This window comes from Hirundo rustica, chromosome 6, assembly GCF_015227805.2.
Source record: "Hirundo rustica isolate bHirRus1 chromosome 6, bHirRus1.pri.v3, whole genome shotgun sequence".
Lineage (NCBI taxonomy): Eukaryota > Metazoa > Chordata > Aves > Passeriformes > Hirundinidae > Hirundo > Hirundo rustica.
The window spans coordinates 59,031,015-59,057,505 of record NC_053455.1 but is presented as its reverse complement, the minus strand read 5'-3'; the positions used below and the strand labels follow the sequence as shown (position 1 = coordinate 59,057,505).

At 55.2% G+C, this 26,491-nt stretch overlaps 4 protein-coding genes and 1 long non-coding RNA gene across 7 annotated transcripts; 2 read left to right on the top strand and 3 right to left on the bottom strand.

Annotated features, from left to right (window-relative positions):
* Positions 1-237: 237 nt before the first annotated feature.
* LOC120753777 (protein-L-isoaspartate(D-aspartate) O-methyltransferase-like) lies at positions 238-4,086 on the bottom strand. The gene is made up of 8 exons (XM_040066465.2): positions 3,826-4,086; positions 2,926-3,030; positions 2,580-2,611; positions 2,029-2,133; positions 1,682-1,802; positions 1,473-1,558; positions 1,161-1,330; positions 238-889 (listed from the first exon to the last, which is right to left on the bottom strand). The coding sequence occupies exons 1-8, from the start codon at positions 3,938-3,940 to the stop codon at positions 877-879; spliced, it is 747 nt and encodes a 248-aa protein (XP_039922399.1). The 5' UTR covers positions 3,941-4,086; the 3' UTR covers positions 238-876.
* Positions 4,087-4,215: 129 nt separating this feature from the next.
* On the top strand, positions 4,216-8,459 carry CCDC32 (coiled-coil domain containing 32). 3 transcript variants are annotated; one of them, XM_040066501.2, is made up of 4 exons: positions 4,216-4,262; positions 4,473-4,710; positions 5,400-5,556; positions 7,166-8,459. In XM_040066501.2, the coding sequence occupies exons 2-4, from the start codon at positions 4,482-4,484 to the stop codon at positions 7,302-7,304; spliced, it is 525 nt and encodes a 174-aa protein (XP_039922435.1). In that variant the 5' UTR covers positions 4,216-4,262; positions 4,473-4,481; the 3' UTR covers positions 7,305-8,459. The 3 variants fall into 3 exon arrangements, with proteins under 3 accessions (XP_039922435.1, XP_039922436.1, XP_039922434.1); XM_040066502.1 differs by having other exon boundaries at positions 4,262-4,350; XM_040066500.1 differs by lacking the exon at positions 4,216-4,262 and adding an exon at positions 4,277-4,385.
* LOC120753816 (uncharacterized) lies at positions 8,275-9,789 on the bottom strand. Its single transcript, XR_005701235.2, has 3 exons — positions 9,718-9,789; positions 8,742-8,892; positions 8,275-8,409 (listed from the first exon to the last, which is right to left on the bottom strand). It is a non-coding gene; the product is annotated as an uncharacterized LOC120753816 (long non-coding RNA).
* A 1,822-nt stretch (positions 9,790-11,611) lies between these two features.
* Positions 11,612-13,997, top strand: LOC120753744 (prolactin-releasing peptide receptor-like). Its single transcript, XM_040066425.1, has 2 exons — positions 11,612-11,695; positions 12,840-13,997. The coding sequence occupies exon 2, from the start codon at positions 12,898-12,900 to the stop codon at positions 13,981-13,983; it is 1,086 nt and encodes a 361-aa protein (XP_039922359.1). The 5' UTR covers positions 11,612-11,695; positions 12,840-12,897; the 3' UTR covers positions 13,984-13,997.
* A 9,072-nt stretch (positions 13,998-23,069) lies between these two features.
* CHST14 (carbohydrate sulfotransferase 14) lies at positions 23,070-25,795 on the bottom strand. The gene has a single exon (XM_040066518.2). It carries the CDS (start codon positions 25,781-25,783, stop codon positions 24,812-24,814), a length of 972 nt encoding a protein of 323 aa, XP_039922452.1. The 5' UTR covers positions 25,784-25,795; the 3' UTR covers positions 23,070-24,811.
* Positions 25,796-26,491: the final 696 nt, after the last annotated feature.

The following is a 26,491-nucleotide window of genomic DNA, read 5'->3' as shown; positions in this document are numbered from 1 at the left end:
CGCCTCCCCGCCCCCCCCACACGGAGCCGTGAGGGCGCGGGTGGAGGCGGAGGCCGTGGAGCCGTGAGAGTGACTTTATTTATTTACCCCCCCCAGCAGCCTCCCCAGTCAGAACTGCTCCACAAATGACCCTCGAGCCCCAGCGAGGGTCAGCCTGCCTGCCCCCTCCACGTGAGCCTCCTCAGCCACCGCCTGCGGGAGGGACACGTCAGGGAAAAGCCGAAATAAACATGAGCATTTTTGCCGAAACGTAAGCATTTTTTTAATAACTCCAATCAGAAAAGCCAAGAAATTAACGTTTTTCATAATCCCAAAGAGGGACAAGTCCAGGAATGAGCATTTTTCAAAACAAGAGAGGAAAAAAAAAAAAACCTCCAAAAAACGAGCATTTTTCATAACCTCAAAAATCCAGCGTTGCTGCCCGTGATTCAATTAGTCGGTGCAGGCAGGAAGAAAACACTCTCCCGTATTTAAAAACATTGACAAATCGGGGTACATCGCTGCTCCAAGACACTAACTGCGACTTATTTTCGCCAAGCATTAGGCAGAGTAGTCGACGTTAAAGTGGTTTTAGTGAAGCTTTAAGTATTCCTGTCTGCTTTCAGAATTCTCTGTGAACTGATGTTATCTAGAGTTTATCAGAGAGGATAGCTGCAGTTGTCTGGATCCGCTCTCTGGAAGCTGCCACGGCCTCCAAGAGCCTGCCCTGGTCCTGTCCCTGTTCTCCATCCCTCCAGAACGAGCTCCTCTGAAGCAGAACTTCCCTTTATCCACTGATGAGATTTCCATTAGAAAGCAAAACCATACCGACCATCTACAGGCCTAAGTCCCTCTCATGAGCTTTCTGAGGTGCCTTTAGAGACATCCATCCACGTGTCAGAGGTCATCCCTGAGGCAAAGGAAAACCAACAGTTACTACTTCCCTCAGTCCATCTCGTGGAACTTGAAAACACACAGAGGCTTCAGAAAAAAAGAGAAAATAAACCTCCGCAGGCTCTTTCAAATGGAAAACAGCCCCTGCTTTGCCAAGCTGTTCTCTCCTTTTTTTTTTTTTTTTTTTCCATAAATCCGCCAGGGATCCAGAACTCCGTCAGCAAAGCCAAGGAAAGCAAGCTCAGAGGGAGAGGAAGGAGCGTTCCTCAGGGAAGAGCAGCTTTTACCGAGGCCACTGCTTTTCCTTGTCTGTGAGAGGGACGTAGATGACGCCCATGAGCTGGGTCTCCACGATGTGCCCCTCGCTGGTCTTGTCGTACTGCATCAGCACCTGGTTCGCTCCCTCGGGCCCCACGGGCACGATCAGCCGCCCGCCCGGCTTCAGCTCCTTCAGCAGCTGCAGCGCCCAGAGATCCCAGTCAGCAGAGGGGAAAAATATCCCACACACAGACAACAGGAGCAAGCAGCGCTGCGAAGGTCACGACAGAAAAGAAGCTTGCGGTGGTTCCCTCACCTTCCCCAGGGACACCCGGCCTTACCTCCTTGGGGACGGTGGCTGCGGCCGCTCCCACGTGGATCGCATCGTAAGGAGCCTCCTCGGGGTATCCCTGCCTGCCGTCTCCAACTACAGGGAGAAAACACGCAGGGAAGGCTTTGGTGGTCCTAACGACTCAAGGCATCAGCACAAACCGGAAGGACTCGGAGGAGCGGAGCCAAGGGAAAAACCCTGGGATTGCAGGGAGCTCACCCACAAGCTTCACACGGCCGGAGCTGAGCAGCGCGGGATCATCCTCTTGGACGTTCCGGATGGATTCGTGCACCAGCTCCTTGATGTGCTCCACGCCCACAGCTTTTCCCGTCGGGCCAATCTGGAAGGAACATCAGTCAAACACCTGATGCCTCCCGTATGGAAGAGACGGGGCAGGTTTTGGTGGGAATCGGGTAATTTCCGGGAAGAAACTCCAGAGCCGAGGTTCTGAGGAGAAGGTGCAAGCACTGTGCCCCTCCCTTTGTTTTAAGGCTGAGTAATCCCAGTCATATCAGCTAATTAAGGGATGTGCTTCCTGGGCTGGGAATAGAGTGCCATGAGCTCACCATCCTGGCGAAGCACGCGGTGAGGTACCCGCTCCCAGATCCCACATCCAGCGCCTTGGCACCTTCCACCAGCCGGTCCTTGAGCAGCTCCAGCGCGTGGGCATGCTGCAGGGACACCCAGGACAAGGAAGTGGGAAACATCCCGGGGCTAGTCTCCTCTTCCAACACTTTTTCTTGCTTTCTGATTTAATCACAGCACACCTGGCCTCGTGCCGGACACTTCCAGAGCAAAACTCAAGTGTCAGACCTGGAAGATCTTCTGCAGGATCGTTTAGGCAGAGGCTCAGGAATTAAGACGGGAAACAGCAGGGAAAAAAGGTCTCACGCGAAAAAAGGGACAACGCGGAATTCCCATTTTAAAAGCACACTTTCAAAGCAACTGAAAGAGCATAGGGGAAATCCCCCTTAAAAAGGAAATCCCCTAAAGAAACAAGCAGGGATAATCATGCCCATGGGATGTTTCGGTTTTCCACTCAGAGAAAAATTAAATATAAAAAGAGAAATAAACAATTCCCCCCATTTCTGTTGCAAGTGAGGAGCTTCCACCTTACCATGTGCGGGGCGCTGATCGTAGCCTTGTAGCCTGAAAGGCAACGGGTGACACAAGTTATCTGACAAGGAATAAAATTCCCAGTGGGAACAGCTCTTAATGCTCCCCCACCTTCCCTTAAAAACAGGGAGACACCTGTCTCCTCTCACAGAACCACAGGTTGGTTTGGGTTGGAAAGGGACCCTAAGGCTCATCCTGTCCCTGCCACGGGCAGAGGACACCTTCCCTTAGACCAGGCTGCTCCAAGGCCCATCCAGCCTGGGCTTGGACACTTCCAGAGACAGGGGATTCCCCAGCTACACCACGGAGCACCTGCCAAGGCAGATGTTTTGACGGAGGTGGCTCACCTATGGATTGAGGGGAATCCATGTACGGGAAATACTTGATGTAGTGACCTCTGTCTGTAGCCAAGAGCACGTCGAAGACTCGCTGAGACTTAATGATCCCTTTTTCTGGGAAAGAAGGAAAAGAGAGACAGGCGGGACTGAAATCCTCGGCATTCCAGCAAGAAGAGGCTCGAAAGGGGGAGCGCACTTGAGGGAGTCGGTGGATCTGGGGGAATTAATGAGGGATCTGAGAGAGACAGCAAACGAAACGCTGACGGAAGGACATCCCTTCCCATTCCCGCTGGGAGCCCAGCCACCAGCCCATCTCCAGAGGGTGGCCACCTGCGCCCACACCACCTCTGGCGCAGTGAAATGGAATCGCGTTTCACGGCGGGAAACGGAGACGCCCGTTCAGGTTTCGGCAGCGAACCCAGGGGCCACGACTGCGGGGACACCCGACATCCCTCCACGTCTTCCTGCGGGCATTCCGGGGAAGTTTACAGCTATTTCTATGCGTGTTGCAGCCGGCTGTCCTGAGCGGAGCGGGAGCACCGGGCACCATTCCAGCCCCCGGGCAGAGCTGGGAGCACGGCACGGATGTCCGGGACACTCGGCTGCAGCCGCGGGCTCGGAACACCGAGCTGCGGCGCTTTCAAGGGCGCCACACGCTTCCAGAGCCGGGGAAGGAAGGTGTGGAGAGGCTTTCCTGCCCCCTCTGGCACAACACCTTGTTTCCAGCTATAAATAGAACGAGTTCAGGCTGGGGCAAATGCCGAAATTGGGGAACGTTAACCCCAGCCCTTCCGAGCGAGCAGCGCCACACGGTGTGACACTGCATATCCGCACACAGACACTGAATATCCGTACACCGACACTGGATATCCGTACACCGACATTCCCAAGGACGCTGCCGGGACTCACTGTAGAGGTTGTTGACCAGCTCCGCGTGCGTTTTGCCGCTGGATGTCCAGGCCATGGTCCTGGCGAAGAGCAGCCCCATGAGTGCCAGCACGGCGCCGGACGGCAGCCGGCTCATCCCACGGACGCGGCGGCGGCGGCGGCCTGCGGAGAGAGGGGCTTCAGAGCCACGCCGGGGCTCCCCGCGTCCCGCCGAAACGCATCCCACCCTCGGATATCCCGGCACAGCGCGACGGAGCCGATGTCACACCGCGCTCGCCCGCGACAACTTCCGCCCTCTGCCGACATGGCGGCGCGGCGGCGTCAGCGCCCCCCGTCCCGCGGGCCAATGGGCGCTCTCGCCCGGCCGGCGGCGGCGGTGATTGGCGGGAGCCGGCGGCGGTGATTGGCCGGGCCCGGGCCCGGAGCGGCGCGGGCGGAGCTCGGCGGTGCCCGGAGCGGTGGGTGCGGGAGCGGGAGCGGGGCGGCCCCTCCGCCTGACGGGCGGCCGCGGGCGCGTCGCTGCCTGGAGGGCGGCAGGGCGTCTCGGTGGGATGAGAATTCCCTGGAATGGCCGCTGGAATGTGACTTGGGCAAAGTGGGGTGGGGGGAGGTTGGCGGAGGCCTGGGCCGATCGGCTCGGTGTTCACCGTTTGTTCCCCCCGTGCCAGGATCCCACGATGAGGATGATCGAGAGCGTGGACTCCGCGGTGGTCAGGTCCAGCGAGGACCTCTGGGCTGAGATCTGCTCCTGTCTGCCTCATCCCGAGCACAAGGAGGCCGGCGATGCTTTCACAGACTCCTTCGTGGATTCCTACGCCGAGGGCGGCGGATCGGGTGCCTCTTCCCGGCCCACCCTGAAGCCCTGGGCACCCCTGAATGACTCAGAGGTGTATTTAGCATCCCTGGGTGAGTGTCTCCCGCTGCTGAGGTGCCCGGTGACAGCTCTGTTTGTGGGGTGGTCAGAAAGTCTCCCAGCTGTTTAACACAGAATCTGACTCATTTTCTTCAAGTGCAGCGGTGGAAAGGTGAAGCTCAGTCAGAGCTTCCTCATCTCTGCCACAGAAAGGAACTTTTTATCAAGTAAAAGCTGAAAAAAATTGGTTCTTACCCTCCAGAATAAGTGGGAGGCTGCGCAGAGCAACGGAGCAGGTGGCAGAAGTGGCTTTTTGAGGTTTTATTTCTGCCAGAACTTTCATCGTGCCTTTGTTGCTGTTTCACGGCGCACCGAGTAGTGCAATGAGAGTGATTTATATTCCAATTTGCATGGAAATTGTGGGAACTCAGTGCCTGCGAGATGTGTGTGATTTCACGGAAACTGAGCAGTAAGCGTGCAAGTTATTAAAACCCCAGACGGGCAGAGTTGGCTGATTGCACAAACCATCACCTGAAAAACGTCATCTTGTGTGCGTAGAGGAAAGAGAGCTGTGCGGGCTTGAAATACAGGGGGGGAATTACTTTTAAAATAGAAATTTTGTCTTGAAAAGTTATTTTAACTTACTTTTTGATCTAGAGGTCCAGATCCTTCCCTCCTTCCAGAAAAAAAAAAAAAAACAACAAAAAAAAAACCAAGATAAAACCCCCTGTTCTCCTCACAGAGAGAAGACTGATGAGGATCAAAGGCCTGTCCCAGGAGGTGACCTCCAAGGACATGCTGCGCACGCTGTCCCAGGCCAAGAAGGAATGCTGGGACAGGTTCCTGCAGGAGAAGTTTGAGGCGGAATGTTACGTCGAGGGCCACGACGCCGACGAGAGGTAACGAGCAAATCGGTGGGAAGGGGTCACCGCTCACCTCTTAAAAGCTGGGAGAGGGTTTTGCACTGAGATACCGTCTCTCTGCAGCTCAGAGGGGCTGCCACGGGATTCCTGCAGCATTTTGGGAATGCCCATTCCCCAAATGGGGTTGTGCTAGAGGGGACACAGAGCACGTAGGGTTTGAGCTGCCAGTGCTCCTCTCTGATCTTTTCACCCCTCAGCAGCTGGGGCCTGCTCAGTGATTTCCCTCCTCACACGTGGGGCAGGGAAGGAATGGAGCAGGGGAGGGAATGTCCGGTGCATGTCCCAGATGGGGATTTGGGGTTGGTGCCAGTCCTGGGATGAGATTTCCTTCCCCTGCCTCTCTTACAGTTCTTCTGCTCTCTCCCCCACTGCCCTCTCACAGATGATGTCAGAAGTCAGATGGGAGCCCTTTCCCTAAGCAATCTCCCATTCCCAATCACACGGAACGCTCTCCAAATTCCTCATTTCTCAGCTGACATTTTCCATGATTGCTTCTGGATGACGAGAAGATTATTTTTCTCCCTTGAAGAAAATCTGCTTAAGCCAGAACTATGAAAAGTAATCCCTGTTTATAAGGAGGTTTCAGATGGTTTCTTTGGCCCCCAGTTAACTTCAGCGCGATTTGTATTTAAACCCAAGCTCTTACGTGCTCTTTCTGCTGTTTTTGAAGGGTGAGGATGCTATCCATGGAAGAATTTCAGTCCCTAGAACTTAGCTATGAAGTTAGAGGTCACTCCTGAATGGTGCTGAAGTTTTGACTCCCACCCACCAATGCAACTGAGCAAGCCTTAACTTTTAAGTGCGCTGAGTTATGGTGTTAGACTGTTAGGGTTATATTGGTTCTTTCACCTTGCAGTGCTGCTAATGCTCACACTTTTTGAGGTACTCTTCCTGCTTTGTTTTTGTTCCCTTCCCTTTCCCCCTGTATTTTCTGATCTTCATCACAGAGAGGCAGTCCAGGGGTTTGGTTTGGTTTGAACAAAAGGTTATTTTACTTCCAGCCCAGAAATCTGGGAATTCCTGGAATCATAGGTTGGTTTGTGTTGGAAGGGACCTTGAGGTCCATCCAGTTCCACCCGCCTGCCCTGGGCAGGGACACCTTCCACTGTCCCAGGTTGCTCCCAGCCCCATCCAGCCTGGCTTTGAACGTTTCCAGGGCTGGGGCAGCCACAGCTTCCCTGTGCACCCTGTGCCAGGGCCTCACCACCCTCACAGGGAAGAAATTCTTCCCAGTATCCCATCTAACCCTGCCCTCTGTCTGACTGAGTTGGAGTCTTTGGCTGCAGAGACAGAGGAGAACTTCAGGTGTGTAAAGGCTGAAAGGGATCCTGAGAGGAATCAGAGCATCAAACCTGTTCTAGCCACAGGCTGAAGGGCCCACCTGCAGGGATTGGCTTTGTGGAATGACAGACTGCTTGTCCCTCTGGCCCAAGCATCCATCCCACGCCAGAGCTCACCTGTGGGAACGGGAATACCTGCAGAGGAGCAGGAAATGCCCGTGGAGGCTTTTCCCGTCGCTCCTCTTGTGCGTTCCCGTGCGGCTCTGTCACTCCCTGCTCTCACGGTGTCCCTTTGCTGTCCCCAGCACGCTGGAGCACCTGAAGCGCTGGCTGCAGCCTGACAAAGTGGCCATCAGCTCCGAGGAGGTGCAGTGCCTCATCCCGCCGGAATCGCAGCCGGAGAAGCCGGAGGCCGAGGAGGAGCCTCCGGCTGCGGAGCAGTGAGAGCCCCCAGCCCTGCCCGGGGCTTCCTCTTGTCCCAACCCCCCGGGAAGATGTACCCAGCCATAGGAATAGCAGGAAAGGGGGGCACAGAGCAAATGATCAGTAACTGAGGAAGTAATTTTTACGAGAAAGAGCCCCCGACGCACCAAATTCCAGCTCTGGAGCTCCGCAGACGGCGGCTGGCGCTGCTGGGGACGAGAGGGAGCGCCTGTGACACGGCTGAACCAGAACCTCATGGTGATCTCCAGCCTGCAACCACCTCATCATTCCAGCCTGGATGTGGATTGTTTGGAATCCATCAGGAGACACATTCAGCAACAACAACAACAATAACAAAAAAAAAAATAATAGCAGTTGTCAAGAAGCGCCAGAAAAAACATCACGGTCTAGAACAGAGCAGAGAAACCACTGAATCACTTCCTTCCCGTCTTTTACCTTTTCATCACTCAGCTGGGCATTTGTTTCCCTCTCCTGCCGAATCCACTTTGATGTTTTCTCCAGTCTGACTCGGCCCCAGGCTGTGCCAGGACGCAGACAGATCTTTTTCTCACCTCTGTGAATTTGGGGGCCTGAAGGAAGCTCTCACTGCCGTCAGTAAATTGCTGGTGTCATTGATGTTGTAGCTGTTTCACATTCCTCTCTGCAATGTACCCCCTAATATCCCACTTTATTGCCCAAACTCTCTGTTATAGACTGTAGGGGGAGTATTTTTCCTCTTGTTGGTCATTTTGTACCTCTTCTTTATTCCTTCAGCCTCTCCAGAACACGATCAGGTGAGATTCTGTATTGGGAAGTTAAGAGGGAGGCTCAGCCAGGGAGGCCACAAACAGCTCCTTTTCGTCACAGCATTGCGTAGAATTCTCTGACTTGAAGTATATTTAGTACTTAATTGTTCATTTCGCCCCGCTTAACTCTTCGAAGGGTTATCCCCTTTTACTAATGGGTGATTTTTGTGCAGATTTTTCGCTGATCTGTGTGTTCTGCCTCGGCGCCGACACTGGAGGTCGGTAGAGGGAAGCAGCACGGCCTCCCGGAGCTCCTTAGGGGAAATCTGTGTTTCTAGGAGTTAATCCGCACCGCATTCGTCTCGCGTTCGTTTATGTATCTGTTTGAAAATACTTTTTTTTTTTAGGAATAAATTCTTGCTGGAGCCTCCCGGTTTCCCGTCTCTGTACCCAAGGTCTCAGTCACTGTGTCACAACCCCGAGGTTGTTCCCACCATCAGCTTTCCCGGAGTAACTCCCACCCCAGGCTCACCTCCCCCCCCCAAAAAAAAGTCATGCTCAGAATTCTCCCTTAAAACAATCCCTTGTTTTTTAGACCTTGAGAAATAGTTTGTGCAGAGAGAGAAAGCAGCAGCCTATTTCCCAGTCAATAAAATTCTTATGGGTAGCAAGCTCTGTGAGGATGTTTTATATGGTCTGTTCTTAAACATACCTGAGGAAGAATTGTACCCAAAAGAACTGTGCTGGAACAATTCCAAAGCCACATCACCAAGCATTTCCTTTGGAGAAGGGACCTGAGGAAACAGCTCTTACCATTTCCCTTGTAAAAATAATAACCATTCCAGGATTCTCTGACCTGCTCTCTGGAAACATGTGGAGCAAAAGAAAATCCAGCTGGTCATTGCAAAGGCTGAGCAGTAATTTCCTTAAATCAATCCTTTATGCAGGGTTAACTTTTCCCCACCTCCCCTATATAATAAATATAGTTACATCAATATATATAATAAATTATAACGGAGAGTATAGACTTGGGGTGGGTCTGTACTTAAACCATGATTTAAAAAACCCTTTAAAACTTCTCTACAAAATCACTGAAACTGCTTTTGTAAAGAATAGGAGCGTGATGTGTCCGAGCAGTGTCGCTTCACTTGGTGATGCCACATGATTTGAGGAGGCTCTACCTCCCAATATTGGGGTTTATTTGGGGGAAACCCGGTCTGCTGAGCTCCTCTGCACAGAACAAACTCCTGCTAGCAAAAGCAGCAGCCTCACCAGGGGTGGGTTTTGCTTCTGCAGCAACACCAGCCTTGCTACGTGTGGAAATAACTCCCACAGAGGGAGAATTGTTAAGGGTGGAAAAACCCTCTGGGAGCATCGAATCCAAGCCAGGCGCAGCTGAGCCCGACAGCCACACGGCTTTTAAATCCCTCCAGGGCCGGGGACTCTCCCCTCGCCCTGTTTTTTAACAATTTAACCCAAAGGAGACCTCGGGGACGCAGAAAGTGCCCATCCTCAGAGGCACAGGCAGATCTGATCTGCAGCCACGGAGGCATCAGGTCCAGACCAGGAGGCACAGACCAGCCAGTGGATACAGGGAATGACTTTTCAGGCAGGACAAATGAATAAATCACAAAGGAAACAGCAGTCCCCCACCCTCCCCTTTGTGCCTTTTAAAGACGATATTTTACCTTTTTCTCTGCATGAAACAGCATTTCTGTGGCCCTTGAAGCCGGTGGAGGCCCCATGTGGCGACACAGCCCTGGCCTGGGGAGGGTTTGCTTTCAAAATGGGGCAAAATAAAATTGTATCTAACACAGCTCACCTGCTGCCTCGTCAGAGCGAGGGCAGGGCTGGCAGAGCACTTCGGGCAGCAAGGAAAGGCTCTCACCCATCCAAACGGGAAAAAAACCGTGGTCCTTCACAAACTTGGACCAAAGGGATCGACCCCACAGAAGCGTGAGCTGGCAGCACCCTGTGGTGATGCTGAGAATCACAGAATTCCGGGATACTTTGGGTTGGAAAAGGACCTCAGTTCCACCCTGTGCTGTGGGCAGGGACAACTTCCACTGTCCCAGGTTGCTCCAAGCCCCGTCCAACCCTTCCAGGGATGAGGCAGCCACAGCTTCTCTGGGCAGCCTGAGCCAGGGCCTCAGCACCTTCACGGGGAAGGATTTTTTTCCTCAGTATCCACTCTAAACCTTCCCTCCTTCAGCTTATGGCCAGTAAATATTCCATCCTCCTTTGGAACTGACAGGGTCTCGAGGATCTCTGGTTATTTCTAGAAGCCACCCTGGTGACATGGGAAAGAATAAAGATCACAGCAAACCGATTCCTGTCCATCATCTCCACGGGGTGGGAAGGACGCCAGGATGCCTCCAGGAGCTCGCCCATCGGGATGGGCTGCAGCTTTCAAACCCATCCTTGTACCCCCGAGCCAGGACCTGGGGAGGGGCAATACGAGCTCCGGCAAGAGGAGTGATTTATTCTGCAGCTCTGGGAGCAGCAAAGACGATGTCAAAGAAGGTTTTTCCAGGATGAGCCTGTGAGGAGGGGAGAGCTCCCGGTGCTGCAGCCGGGTCACCCCGGCCACGGCGCATCCATGGAGCGTGTGACTGCCTTGGGGTGGACTCATCATCCCGGCTCTCCCCACAAACCAGCCTCTGGCTTTCCTTATCTGATTGTTCTGCTCTTTAAAATTAACAGCAGCTCTCCTCAGGCAGGCGCTGATACGGAGACAAAGACGATTTTCTTCCTGCCGATTATTCGGCAGGGGTGAGCGCTCTCCTCCGGATCAGCTCAGCCAGCTTTAATAACCAGCTCAGCTCCATCAGATTGCCATGAATTAATCACCGTCTCGCACCAAAACTCTCTATTTATTAGAACTTCCGCGACTGCTCTGACAATTCCCATTCCTCTTACCTCCCAAAATTCCGGCGCACGATCATCACTGTTGATCGTTTTCCCTTTTTGGAGCAAGGCTGGCCCTGGTACCCTTCCTCATTTGGCCCAATTCACAGCGGCTGGATCACCCTCACCCCATCCTACGCCTGCCCGCCCCTCCGGGCCGCCAGCACCCCGGGGCTGGGCGCCCATCACCCTACGGCTGGGTCACCCTCACCCCGCTCTGCCCTCATCCCTCTTTCCCCCCGCTCTTCCCTCGTCCCGGGGCCGGGATCCCCCGACGGAGCGGGCGCTGCCGGCTCCGGGAGCTCCGCGCGGTCCCTGCGCCCGTCCTCTCCGCGCCTTCCCCTCCTTCCTTCCCCGCCGGGAGATTGTCCCAGGATCCGGCCCCGAGGGCGAGGGAGGGGCTCCCCGCAGCCCCCCGGTGCTCCCCGCCGGGCCGGGGGGCGGGATGCGGCTCCACCTGCGGTGCGGGGCGGTGGGATGTGCGCGTCCCCCCGGGTACCTGGAACGCCCAGCGCCGTGGGTGGGAACGTCCTGTTCCTCCGGGACTGAAAAGGCTCAGGCAGCCGGGGGAAAAAAAAAAAAAAAAAAAATAGACAAAGCAAGACAAAAAAACCCAAAACCCCGCACCACAAAAACCCGGCTGAGAACGGCTGTGGCGGAGCCTGCCGGTGAACACCCTGCGAAGGGAACGCTCCTCCTCATCCTCACGGGAACATCGGCGGGCAGCGGGCGGCTCCCAGCCCTGAGCACCCCGGACAGGTAAGACCTCGGACACGGGGTCCCGCAGCCACACCCCGGAGCCCCCAAACCCCAGCCAGAGCCGCGAGGTTCGGCATTTATGGGAGAGGGAGCAGCAGCCTGGCCGTGCACAGGAGGGCTGCTTTGACTCTCGTGGCTGCAGGGAGCAGAATCAAAGAATTTAACTGAGCTTCAGAATTTTCGTTCTGTGAGTTAATGAGCGTTTTGGCTTCCCAGCTGCGAGTTTCCCGATGGATTTCCTGACGCGTTCCTGCCCCAGGCAGGGCACGGGGACCTGGAGCTGTGGCATCACAGCGTGCGCCCTGTGAGTGGAGCTGGGATTTAGAAAACCACAATATCCCTCGGTTAATTACGAGGGTTTCTTAATTAACGCTGATTTGACTCTCCGCTGGGGAGGAATAGAGTGTCCAGATCCCCCTGGTAAGGGGGATCAAACAATGATTTTGAGAGTGCGGAGCTTGAAAGGAGGGTCCTGGAGGGGAACTCTTAATTTCCATGCACTTTCTGCTGGAATATATTTTACCTCTCATTCCTCTGTGCCACTGTGAGTGAGTTTGTGGAGGTGCCCAGGGAGCCAGGCACTCTCTCCTTCCCTCCCTCCCGTCACAGCTGCCACAGGGAAAGGCAGGAGAAGCCAAAGCTCCATGGGTCGTGAATATGTAACCGAGGGGATAAGAGAATCCAGTGGGATGGGCTGGGGTGGGGTGGCTGTGAGAGACCACAGGAGTGCAGGGGATGGAAAGGATGCTCCTGCCCAGCCAGGTGGCATGGGGCTGATGGGTCAGGTTGGAATTAACTGGGGAAAATAAAAAAGCGAGGAATGCAGGAGTGTAATGTTTTTTTCCGCCTTACGTCAGTGCAGCTCCCAGGTCACTCTCCACGAGGTTTCTCGAGCTGATTTCTGAGTCCTGCTGCCCCAAGATGGCAGCTCCCCACAGATCTGCGCTGGCTGCTTAACTGTTTCACAGCCAGCTTCCCAACTTTCCTCCCTACCGGAGCTCCTCTGTGCCTGTCACAGGGCATCTTCACGCTCAAACGTGTCATTTAAATCAGCCAGCGCCTCAGCAAAGGGCAGTGCAAAAAGCCCTGGGGTCAGGTCCTTCTGCCCAGAAGTTCAAGCAGAACGTATTTATCTCCCCTCCAGAGCTCATCTGTGCTTGACTTTGAGTTGTGGAGAAGCTGCACCGGCCACAGGGGCTCCCATGGCTAAGCTGCCCAATGACTCCTGGCACAACGACTCAGCCCTGATCTTCACCGGCCTGGACCTGCTCCTGGAGCTGAAGCCGCTCTTCATCCCGCTCTACGCCACGCTGGTGGTGGTGGCGTGCGTCGGGAACCTCTTCCTCATCCTCCTCATCGCCCTCACCAAGAAGCTGCACTGCACCACCAACTTCCTGATCGGGAACCTGGCGGTGGCCGACTTCATCATGTGCCTGGCCTGCGTCCCCCTCACCGTCTCCTATGCCTTCGAGCAGCGGGGCTGGCTCTTCGGCGTCTTCATGTGCCACTTCGTCGCCCTGCTGCAGGCCGCCACCGTCTTCGTGTCGGTGCTGTCCCTCACGGCCATCGCCGTCGACCGCTACGTGGTGGTGGCCTACCCGATCCGCAGGCGGATCAGCCGCAGGGCCTGCCTCGGCATGGTGGCCTGCATTTGGCTGCTCTCCATCGCCGCCTCTGTGCCCACCTCGCTGCACACCCACTACCTGGACCTCAACGCCATCGGCCACGACATGATCATCTGCGAGGAGTTCTGGAAGCACGAGGAGAGGGAGCGGCTGCTGTACTCGTGCCTGATGCTGCTGCTCTCCTACATGCTCCCGCTGCTGGCCGTGTCCGTCTCCTTCTGCGCCATCACCTACCACCTGCGCAGGAGGAACGTGCCGGGCGCCGCCCGCCACTGCCGGGACAAGTGGAGCAGGACCAAGCACAAGACCTTCCGGGTGCTCATCGTCTCCGTGGTCTGCTTCGCCGTCTGCTGGCTGCCTCTGCAGGTGGTCAACTTCATCCGGGACATCGACGAGGAGTTCACCATCCTGGACAAGAGGTACGTCAACGTCATCCAGGTCTCCTGCCACCTGATCGCCATGAGCTCCGCCTGCTACAACCCCTTCATCTACGCCTCCCTCCACGACAAGTTCTGGTTCCACCTCAGCAACTACTTCTACCGCAAGAAGCAGAGTTCCAGGACCACGTCCTGCAAGGCTTCCCGCTTCAACACCTGCTCCACCCTGGCAGATGCTCCCACCGGGGCCTCGGACAAGATAGCTTTGCAATCCAGGTTACTTTAGCCGGAGGACCTTGAGGGATTGGGCTTGCGCAGCCCTACATCCCAAACCACGGCTGGGACGTGTCCCTGTATCCTGAATCACGGCTGGGCTTAGCAGGCGTCCAGTGCTACGTTTGGAGCGCCAGGACTTCACCCCGTGGTTTGTGCAGGAGGTGGATCGGTGTCTGAGCGAGGCAAGCACCCATTGTGTAAAAAACCCTTTGGAGAGCGCACGTCTTCGTTTTGTAGGATATAGATTGTTCCTAAGCAACAGGCAGCACTTTGTGCCACGGGAAGAGGTCGACTTGCACAGGGAGCCGTGAAATTGCTGTGCATTTATCCTTTAAAATTGTGGCTTACTGGTGAAGGGACAAGCTGGGCTCAGAGACGTGCCTTCTGCAGGTGCAGGTGGGGGCACCGTGGCTGCTGACAGCGGCTGGCTGGGCTTGGAATGGCTGTGACCTCCACAGCCCGCTCGGCCTGCCGGAGGAGCCGCCCCCGTAACCAGGCAGGGCGTCCCAGTTTCTCCAGCCGAAGGTGCAGATGCTGCTGGGCACATCCATGAAATCATCGCTGCTCTTCGTGGCCAAGTAGGACTCGAAAGATCTCAAGTGATGCGTTTGCTGGGAATGGTGTCTCAAATTCTGCTCCCAGGGAAGTTCAGCTTGACATTTGCCCACATCCAGGGTCCTGCAGTGGAGGTGGGAATCCCAGTGCCAGGCTGTTCTATCCCAGATGAAGGGTGGGTTTTCTTGTCAGTGCTCCTCGGTGTCTGAGGTGCCTCTGGGGCCTCTGTGCAAGCAGCACGTGCAGAAGGCAGCGTCTCCTTACGCGCGATTCCCACCTAGGTTTTAACCTCTTGATATCCCAGGAGCAGCCCTTGGGAACAGCCCAGAGGCACCAGCAGCCCCATTGGCTCCACAGCTCAGGGCCATGGCAGCTCCCAGCCTCCCTGCTCCGTGGGACCAAGCCGTGACCTCCCACTGCTCCTCGTGCCTGAGGAGAGGAATCCAATCCAGGCACAGGTCCCCAGCCTTGCACGGAACCTGCCCATGGCACTGGCCAGCATTCCCGCTTCTGCCAGCAGCTGACACAGCTGGCTGGACCCCAACAGGATCCCGAATCCACTCCCCTCGTGCCCATCCACAAGCTCACTCACCTTCCCACTGGCGCCCTCGTGGTGGCCCCAGAAGGACTCGTGATCTTCTGTGGGGTGAGCAGCAGAGACAGAGCCCCACCCAAGACAGTGCCAGCAGCCTCTGTCGCATTCTCAGGGTGCGGCTCTGTCCTCAACTTCCTGCAGCTTCCTTGGGCCTGGGCTGCTCATCCCGGAGGAGCCAAGCGAGGCAGAAAAGTCCCTGTTTGTCATTCCTGTAATAAAGGCTTCAAGAGCTTGGATTCTGTGTGTGTGTGTGTTGATGTGAATCCCACGAAACCCAGAAACCCTTGACTGCAGCTCAGACACATCCCAGGAAGATGCCAGCTTGGATGTGGTTAGTTCTGTCCCGGTCCTGGGCAGCGGCAGATCCTTGGAGGTCAGGCTGGGATTAGTGCTGGACTGTGTTGCTCTAAGCCCCATCCAGCCTGGCCTTGGACACTTCCAGGGATGGATGCTCTGGGCAACCTGTGCCATGGCCTCACCATCCTCAGAGCCGAGAATTCCTTCCCAGTATCCCATCGGACCCCGCCCTCTGTCTGAAGCCATTTCTTCTTGTCCTGTCACTGCCATCTCTTCATTTCATCCCGTCACAACCTCTGTTACTTCACTCTTAATTAAAACTCCTGAATTTCCCTAAGTTACTCTTCTTAGCTTTTTTCTCCTCCCAGCTCCACCCCCCAACTCATTCCCATCGCTGCGTTTATCTGCAGGACCATTTAAAATCCATATATCCATCCCAGAGAACTGATCCACGAAGAGGATGAGGTTTCCTCTCCCATGTTTCCAGACTAGACTACAATTTGCTTTTACTGAGCACTGGGGGAGAAAATCCCCACCCTCAGGTCCCCATGTTGAGATGTTCTGCTCATTCCCCAAATTACCTGCAGGAAAAAGGGGAAACACTGTTTTGGGAGGGTGAGCTAAAAGCCGAGTGACTTCTGAGAATAAACACAGAAATCCCGGAGCTGCAGCCTGTGATTCACTGAAACTGGATGTATAAAGGAGAACATGGTTTGTTTTCTTAATGAAAGTAAATTAATCAGATAAATGAGGGAGGAAAACATGTTTGAAGGCTGACTCTCCAGAGCTTTCCTCAGGAAGCTGCTCGAAGCTTTTCTCCCAGGAACCAGGGGGTAGAAAGGGGATGTTTTTGTTAAATCATCCCCAACTATTGAGAGTTCTGCACAATATTCTCCCTGAAGGCTGTTTCTCCCTTATAAACTCTCTTGTGGGTTGAAATATGGTTGACAACGGTTGGACTCGACGATCTTAAAGATCTTTTCCAACCTAGACAATTCCATTCTGTGACCCTCTTCCCTACCAGGATTTGGTGCCTGTAGCTCTCCCATTCTGCCAGGACACAGCCCGGGAAGGGAAAATATTGGCCAGCCTGTTCAGGTGTTTACAGCTCTAAGGGGCAGATAATATAATTTATTCCAGTGATGTTCTTTCACAAGCACTCGAGAAATTATTATTTTAAAGAGCTTACCTACAAACAAAGTATTATTCCCATTATTTGATCCCCATCCAGGTTCCTTTCATGGCTGCAGATGATGAGGCCCTTTGTCCTGCACCGCAGATTGAATTGAGATGAGCATCAACTCTAAATGCACACGAGGGATCAACAACATTTCCATGTGTACTCCTAGAAATTTCCTCCTCTGTCTCCAAATCAGGCACAGCAAACAAAATTAGCCTGGTAATTTTCCATCGACTTTTAGCCCCTCTCTTGCTGCATTTGTTCTGTCTGGATGTCACCAGAGATGACAAAACATCCAGAACAGAGAAGCTCTTCCACTGAGCCAGGATCACTGGTCAAATTTTATTTGTGGATCTGGAAAAGGCTTAGAAATTGCTGATTCATTTTATATTATTATTATTATTATTATTATTATCATTATTGTTATTACCATTATTTCCTGGTTTATTGTGAATAACATACTGACTCAAGCCACTGCTTCTGATCTCCTTGACAGGGCTTGCAGAATATCTTTTGCGTTTCTCCGGGCAGATTCCGTGGGCTGTACAAACCGTGGCCAACTCTCCTCCCAGCTCCTGGCTCTGGCTAAAGAGGCAGGCTTGTGACATGTACATGAGCAGATGGGGCTTGTTTTCCACAGTAATGACCGGGAATGGGCCCTGGTTTGGGATGGAAGGGACCTTAAATCCCACCCAGTCCCACCCCTCGCCATGGGCAGGGACACCTTCCAGCAGCCCAGGTCGCTCCAAACCCCATCCAACCTGGCCTTGGACGCCTGGGGACTGGATCCCACTGGATCAGGCAGCCTGAGCACCTTCCCATGGACATCACCTCTTGGCGAACCGCCAGATCTTCCAGCACTGTCGAGCTATTGAAAGCACCATGGCTGATTCATGGATGCACCCACTCCCGACTCATCCCGTATTCCCCCGGTGCCCCCTCCTCCTCCGTCACCGCGAGGCGCTTTGGAGCGCTCACACTTTAATTTCTGTGAGCGCAGCAAGCTCTCGCTGCAGCAAATTAACCAAGATTTCCTAAACCCCGCTTTGCTCCTCGCTCGTCTGCTTTATCCGTCATCCCGCTCCCGCAGCAGATGCCAAGAATCTCCTGGGCCACACGGCGCGGTCACCGCGCCCTCGCTCAGGGACAAATCTGGCATTCACCGCACCCGGTTCAACGTCGTTCCCCGAGGTGCCGAGGAGGGTTGGGGCGCCTTGTACAGCTCCCCAAAAACCTACAGGCACATCCCTGCCTGGGAGTCTCCAGCGTGCCAAGGATGGAGCAGGGCTGGGAGACTCCCCGAAACCCTCGCCGCTCAAAGCATCATTTTTAGGGCACAATAGTTAATATCCGATCTTGGGAGCAATGCGGGAGGCGCGGACGTTTCCTGCAGCAGGGACGGAGTCATCCCACAGCCCCTGGCAGTGGAGAGCTGGAGGTGATGCTCTCCAGCCATATCCCCCCGGGCAGGGGTGGCTGCCTCGCCCCGGACGCTCCAGCCCTTCTCCTGGCCGTGATGAGCAGAACGAAGCCGGGGCCACGCGCGGCGTGCGGCTGACGGGCGCTAATTCCATAAATGAGGCAGGGAAGCACTGCAGAGCGGCTCTTGGTTGCCATGGGAACCCATCAACTCCCCCCTGGGAAAAGTCAAATTACTGGATCAAGGCAGCTCCTCCGGCGGTGACAGTGGGGGGCTCTGCACGGTGACACCCTCCCGCTCCGGGAATGGAACCGGAGCAACCTCAGGAGGCAAAAGATGGTGGTGAGGACGCCTGAGGCTCCAGGGAAAACTTGGAGCCCCTTCCTGTGCCTAAAGGGGCCCCGAGAAAGCTGCAGAGGGACTTTGGACAAGGGCCTGGAGTAACAGGACAAGGAGGAATGGCTTCTCACTGCCAGAGGGCAGGATGGGAGACTGGGAAGAAATTCTCCCCTGAGAGGGTGGGGAGGCCCTGGCACAGGCTGCCCAGAGAAGCTGTGGCTGCCCCATCCTTGGAAATGCCCAAGGCCAGGTTGGACAGGGCTTAGTGAGCAACCTGGGCTAGTGGAAGGTGTCCCTGCGCAAGGCAGGGGCTGGGATGGGATGTCCTGGCAGGGGAACAAAGTGTCCCTGCAGATTTGGCCAGGGCTCTGAAGGGAAAGTCTCCCTTGCTGAGAACATGCATGATGCTGATAAAGCTCCAACGTTCTGAACCAGGATCCTTGCAGCTCTTCATCCCGAAAATGTGGCCAGAAGAAGATACTGCAATAATCCCACTGGGCTGCCGCAAAAGCCTGGTGAAGCAAATGGATGAATTCTCAAGATTTACCCTCAAACTCACCCCAAGGCACAGCCTGCTCCTCCTCACTCCATCAGGAACCACCACCTCCTGGGCCACCCCGAGCCCAAAGCAACCCCTGGAAATATCCAGGCAGGTTTACTGACGCTCGTCCCTCCTCGCATTAACAAGAAATCTCAATTTCTCCCCTTGCCATGGGGTGTTTCCAGGCTGCCAGCTCCTTCCTTCCACGGAAGACGACACAGTTCCTGGGTCTCCATAATTATTTACACGTGGGCCGTGTTTATTGGCAATTAAACGGTTCGGTGGCTCCGAGACATTCGTCTCCTCTAAACATGTCGTCTGCCAGATTGCTTCCTGCCAGCGCTCCCCGCGGGATGGGGAATTCTGCCGAGCCCTCCGGGGCCGCGTGTGGATGGGAGGGAGCAGCTGTCCCAGCCCACCCCGGAGGACACTCACCGCTTCCGAGCCTTCAAAGATCCCCCGAAGCGCTGCGGGGCGAGCCCTCGCTATTGCAAGGCTCGGTTTAAAGCGACTTTTTTTTTTTTTTTTGGTGGGGAATTGTCTGAAGCCCGCGAGAGGAGGGTGGATCCCTGCGGAGCGGCTCCGGCGGCCGCGGTGCTCGCGGAGACTTCGCCTCTCGGCAGCATCGTCCTGTCAGCGCCAGGAATTTGCTGCCCGAGCCAGTCCCGGCTCCGGGGGGCTCTTTGTGAGCACTCAGCAGGACGGACCCCACCCCCCCCAGCCCTGCCCTGCTGTCAGCGCTCTGCCACAAACCAGATGTTTTCCTGGCCGCCACAAGCGTCCCCAGCTGCTGCTTCCTTCAAAGCCCCCAGCCCTCCAAAAGCCTCCGGACCCCCACGATCCCACGGAATGCCTCGATTCTGGATGGGGCTTGGAGCAACCTGGCGTAGTGGAAGGTGTCCCTGCCCACGGTGGGAGGCGGGACTGGATGATTTTTAAGGTCTGTTCCCACCAAAATCATTCTGGGATTCTCCCCAAAGGTCAGGCTCGCTGGGCTCTCACCAGCCTAACATCCACTTGGACCTGCTAATGATCAGGAGGTGGGATTGAGGTGTGGGATGAACGAGCAGCACGGGAAGCCGGATATTTACGTGCATTTACTATGTTTTTACATTTGAAACCCCAAGCCCTTGCTGCTTTCCCCTGCTTGGCCCTTTCCCAGGTTAGAAACGAGCCTGAACCTTCTCAGTTCCGCTCTGCTGCTGGCAGGGGAGCTGAGCCTGCACCCAGCCACCCTCTTTATCCTTTACTCCGCACTCTGGCACCTTAAAATCCCTTCAAACAGGGGCAGCTTCAGCAGGGGTTTCCTCAGGCACCCGTGTGTTGCTGCTGGCTCTCGCATCCCTGTTTTCCTCCTCAGCTGACCCTCCCCAACAGCAACAAACGGGATTTTGCTGGTTGCTTTGAGCTTCTTCCCAAGCCCCCGGTGCTTTCAGGAGAGCAGAAAGATGTGTTTAGGCCCCAAAGTGCCCTGCTGTTCCCCATTCCAGGCTCCCGCCAGCAAATCCCGCTCACCAGAGCCGCTGCAAGGTGCAGCTTCCACACTGATCCTGGGCCTCGCCGAAGAGCTCTGCAGCTCATGGATAAACCCTGATGGAGATTTATTTTAGTCCCTCTCACAGCCCAGCAAGGATTCTGTGGCTCCCATTAGCACTTTGGAGAAGTATAAAGCGAATTCCTCAAGCTTCTTGGCTCGAAATCACGTTAAGATTTGCCGAAAGCAATAGAAGACGCAGTTAATAACTGTGGGTCTGCAAAGGAAAAGGCTTTTGGAGAGTTTAAGATCCAAAGGTGTTTTTTATTTTGTTTTTCCCGGACAGGCCTTGTCTGTCTTTATAGGCAAGTGGAAACCAGACCTGGAAGATTCCCAGACACTAAGAAGAGGTTGGATACAACAGGAGACCCCTGCCTGTTACCTGAGATGGGATTCCAGCTTCGCTTCCAACCCCGCCACCGACATCCTTCGGGATCCTAAATGTGGGGCAGCTCTGCCGAATTTCCACCAGCACCGTGGAAAGGGCGGGCGAAGTTCTACAAAGCCCTTCCCATCCAGCCATGGACCTTCTGATTTCTCCTCTTTCAACCCGAAGGACAAACTGCCTTTGGATGGATGAGGAAAACCACGTGGAGGCACATGGGCGCTGGCAGAAGGTGCGTGACCGACAAAGGTGTTCCCTCCTCCCTCCCGCTGGCGCCGGGCCTGGACGTATTTTGCTCACGATGCAACTTCCATTATTTCCATGGCAACCATCCTTTGTCGGGGCTGAAGACTGGAGATTTTTTTAACAGCTCCCCGTTTGCCAATTCAAGCCCCAGAAGGAAGTGGGAAAGTTCTCATTCGCATGCAAAATAGCTGCGATAAAAGCCGAGCGGTGCGGGGCGGGGGCAGCGCTTGGGCACGGCGCTTTTCATCCCAGCCTTCCCTCATCTCCTCGGTTCACAGCGGCAAAAAACCCCATCCAGGGATGTGCCTCAAGCCCACCCATGGCAGGGGGTTCGAAAAGGACTGTCTTTAAGGTCCCTTCCAATCCAAACCGTCCCGGAATTCTGTGAATACCGAAATATCTCGACAGACAATGGACCCATTGGAGACGCTTTCTTTTGGCTCTTTCAAACGGGGAAGGAACATCCCGAGGATGTTCGTGCTCAAAGCAAGATCCCGAGGCCGTGGTGACCCTCGTCCATCAGGAGGGAGGCTGGGAGCCAAGAGGAGCAGAAGCCAGGCTGGTCTGCAGGCGTCAGAGCAGCCGCCCCCGGCACCGCTTGCTCCCGCCGCCATTCCCGAAGCTTTATTCCCACTAGAGCCGGGGTCATGGCTACTAGCCAGCTTGGTGAGTGGCAGCCTTAATGTGTTTATTTCAGCCCCAGTGCCTGGCCTAGAAGTCGGTTATTCCTGCAAAATCCACAGAAGACCCACAGGAAAGAGGAGAAATCTGACAAACACCCTGAGCCGAGCTCGGGGATCAGAGGGAACGAGTTCCTCGCCCCTTCCTGGGGTCACGTTGCCAAAAGCCAACAGCTTGGGCTTTGGAAAGGCTGGAACGAGGCTTTGCAGGTGTAATGCTGGAATTGGTAAAGAAGATGACACCTGAAGTGAAATTTCTGGAACAGCAAAGGTTCCTAACCTGTCTCGCTCCCTGGTCCGCAGGGGAACACCAGACCAGCTCCAAATTCCAAAATCTGAGCAGGAGAAAAAGTGACAAAATGACAAAACACAGGAACATTGTGGCACTTTAGGGGGAAATCAGAAAGCTTCTGTGTCATGAGGTGGAATTACTGTTGGGGTGTCTCCACATCCCTGGACAGGGCTCTACAGGGAGAACACGAGGGCAGCGGGGTTAGGGATGCGATTTATCAGCACAGAATTGGAATACTCAAGTGAGGAAAAAGCAGGCACAAATCCTCGGGTTTTTCACTCCTCAGGGAAGTTTGGGGCATTCGGTGCAGAATGGAGGATTAACAAAATAGACTTCAAAAGAGGAAAGATCCCCTAACTGCACGTGTAGGGATGGAAAGGTGGGAAAAGGAGCTGCCAGACTGGAACAGATCCAAACCAGCTCATGACCTCATGCTTTCCTCCCTGCTCCTGCAGCTGTCACCCCTTTTCCCGTGCTCCAGGGGATGGCTGGATCCTGCTCAGTGCCTCTCACCTCCAGCGCCTGCTGTCAGCTCTGGAATCTCCTCCTGATTTATTCCACCCTGGAGAAACACCTGACAAAGGAAAGAAATGATACAGCTGCAGAGGGAGCTGACTTTTTTTCCCCCACTCTACTTGTCCAAAGCTGCCACAGGGAACTGGACCATTGGCCACAGATAAAATGGAGCCCAAATAACGGAAACCTGATAGATTTCTCATTTTTGCTGACCTGCAGACAAACTTCTTCCCGAGCTGCAAGGCTCTACCTGAACTAAAATCCCCCTCACGGGAAGGTACAAGGAGGTGGGAGCCTGTTTGCTTTATTTAAAGAGAATAGGGTGATCAGTGATGCCCAGAAATTGAATGGGAGAGTCAGGGAAAAGCAAAATCCTGTGCACAGTAAATTAGATTAAGGGGACAAGAGACAGAAATTTAATATAGAGAACAGAAGCTGCAGCTGATAAACAAACAAGCAGCATAAACCTTTAAAACTACTGAGAAATAAACATTTAATTAAAAACCAAATCACCAAACAAGTGGGAAATGTTCCCAGAAGCAAAGATAGCAAAGTCTCACCAACTTATTCCTAGTTAGGGAGACCTGGAGGTCGGGTTTAATTACAGCTCAGCCCACCACCCCCACAACAGCATCTGTTTTACAAAACAAAAATCCGATTCCCAGCCAAATCTGGTGCCTTTGGCTGGAGGATGGATCTCCAGTTCTTCCAGCACCGGGCACCAAAACCCCTGGGGACAGACAGGAACGCTGCCGATCTCAGAGCGGGCACCAAGAGAGAAAAGCCAATTTCCGACCCACTTTTGGCCTGGGATCGATGCCCGCACGTTCAGGACACGGCCAGGAACTCAAATCCATGAATGTTCCAGTCACTGCCCTCATGCCCAGTCACGACCCCCTTGGCAAAGGTAAAAATTCCTCAGCCCAAACTGTCCTTGGCCACTTAGCCCAGCAGTGGGCTTGGATGGGGCTCCATGCCCTTCTTTCAGAAAATGTTAATGTCCTGAAGAAAATACCTTCAAAAAGGGGGAAGGAAAACTAAGAGAGGAGCCCCAGGAAGCCGCCGGCTCCATAACCCATTCCTAGCACTTTGGACTAACTCCACAGCAATTTGCAGCCCACTGCTGCTGCTTTTCATCCCATTTCCCCGTGTCCTGTTATGCATTCGGCTCTGGCGTGTCCCTTCTCCGTGTGTTGGTGCTGCTCTGGCAATTAAAACATTAATTAATCACGACAGCAACGACCAATTCATCCCACCTTTGTGCTGAGGCTCAGCATGAGGGGCAGAGGCCTCTCCAAGGCCACAAACAATCCCAAGGAAAAGCACTAACGGGCTAATTCATATAAAAACTTTATTAGAAACGAGGACGCGGCCTCCCAGGAACGACATCCTGCGTTATCTCCCAAACTTCACCGATTTCAGAGCCATCATTAAATACAAGAGCTACAAAAAGGCTGTGCACACCTATTGAAGGAGGAAGAATCACCCACAAATCACCATTGTTTCCAACACGGCTGGAGAAAGGGGTTTTCCACAGCGGTTTCCACGCAGGGACCCACGAGGCTGCAAGCTGGCACGTGGCCCGTGGGATTCGTTTCCCATCCTAAGGGCCGGGGTGAGCTTTGAGTCTGTATTGCTTCAATTCAGAGAAAAGGGCTTGATATTGCATCTGACACATGATGTTGGGTAAAGAGTTGTAATTCCAGAATCACCCCAAAAAAAGGGGGGGGTATTATACTATCCCTAGTTATATTTCAAAGGTAAATAACAAGCATGAGAAAATAAAAGGATAAATGGGACCTCGTTTATCTTTTTTATTCTAAAACCCACCCGGGACCGGTTTAGTGACGCTAATTTTTAGCGCATCAACCGCCACGTTACGATCTCAATTCGCCCGACGCTTAGTACAGAGCCCTAAAAAAGAGGAAGAAAAATACTCAAAACGTATAAATTTCTCAGATTCCTTACAGGAGTTCTCCACGTCGCGGCGTAAAAAAGGGATTTAGAGCAAAACAGGGATACAAAAAGCTACCGCGCTCGAGCCGGCGGCGTTACGCACGCCGCAAAGTCGGAGAGGTACAAAAAGGATCCTAAGCAGCGAAGGCGGTAGAGAGTATTTCATATAAAGAGCGCTTACAGAGTGTAAAATTAGGAAAACGATGCATAGAGAAGCGCGCCTCACGCAGCAGCGAGGGCTGCGCGAGCCCATCCCTGTAGCCGAGGCGGAATTCCCGCCGTCTCCCGGCTGGACCCGCCGCTCACTGCCTGCAGAACTCGCTGGTGACGTTGGGCAGGGGGTAGGCGAAGAGGGAGAAGTCCAGGATGTATTTGGGGAGGAGCTCTTTGATCAGCCGGCGCGGGGTGTTGCACAGGTAGTAGTGCAGCGTCTGGGCCGTGACGGGCTTGTACCAGGCCTGGCGCTCCGGGAAGCGGACGAAGGAGGGCGACTGGATGCGCTCCAGCACGTGGTTGGCGTCGGCGTGCAGCCGCTCGTAGGAGCCGATGAAGTCGTACCTGACGGCGCAGGGCTGGCACAGGTTGTAGACGGGCATCCAGTGCTCGTTCATGCGCTCCACGTCCTCGTCCAGCAGGTACTGCAGGAACTCGGAGAAGGACACGTCGTCGCCGGCCGAGTTCCCCCCGTTCTTCCGGTACCGCCGGACGATCTCCACGCCGTACTTCTGCTGGTACTCCTTGATCTCCCCGAATTTATTCCGGTAGGCCGAGAGCAGCCTCTCCATCGGGTCCCGCACGAAGACGAACTTGTAGTAGTGCTTCAGGCGGTAGCTGATCTCCTCCGGCTTCATGTCACCCAGGAACACCAGGTCGCTCTTGTGGTCCATCTTGCCCTTGGCGTCCACGCTCTCCAGAGCCCCGTCCAGCACCTTCAGGATGCGCTTCCAGTTGGAGCAGGCCACCTTGGGCACGTAGCAGTAGAGGAAGCGGTACTTGTCGCTAACCAGGAGGTGCCGGAGCACCGTGCGGCGCTGCCCGGGCGGCAGCTCCCAGACGCTGCGGGGCATCGAGCGCTGCCCGCACAGGGCGCGGATCGTGCGGTTCCGAGTGTCCCGCAGCACCTCCAGCTCCAGCTCCGCCGTCGAGTCCCGCCCGTCCCTCCGGGACGGCCCGGCGGGCGGGTGCAGCGGCGGCGGCCCGACCCGGGCGAGGATGCCGCGCTCGATCATGAGGAGGAGCCCGCTGGAGGCCAGGATGACGCCGAACATCAGCATGGAGGGCAGGAGCGCCGCGCCCGCCGCGCCCCGGGAGCGCGCCCGGCCGCGGCCCGGCGGGACCGCCCGGCGGGGCTCGGCGGGGCCGCGGGGCTGCATGGCCGGGAGCTCCCGGGCCGGGCCGGCTCGGCCGGGGCTGCGGGCGGCTCCGGGCTCGGCGGGGCGGGGCGGGCGCGGTGACGGCGCGGGGCGGAAGAGGCGGCGGGACCGCCCCGCACTGAGCCCGCCCCGCCCGGGGCCCCGCGCCGGGGACGGCGCCGCGGGGGGACCGAGCGCTGCGACACCTTCCAGCCGCCCGGGCTGCTCCAAGCCCCGTCCAACCCGGCCTTGGACACTTCCAGGGGCAGCCGCAGCTTCTCTGGGCAAACCTCGGCCAGGGCCGCAACACCCTCGCAGGGAAGAATTTCTTCCCGGTCTCCCAGCTAGCTCTGCCCTCTGGCAGTGGGAAGCCGTTGCCCCTTGTCTTGTCCCTCCGTCTCTTGTCCCAAGTCCCTCCCCAGCTCTCGTGGAGCCCTTTAGGCACTGGAAAGGACTCTAAACTCACCCTGGAGTTTTCTCCAGGCTGAACACGCCCTGCTCTGCCAGCCTGTCTCCAGAGCAAAGCTGCTCCAGCCCTCTAATGACAGAATCACAGAATCATCCAGGTCGGAAAAGACCCTCCAAGACCACTGAGTCCCACCTGTGACCGATTCTCACCCAGCCCAGAGC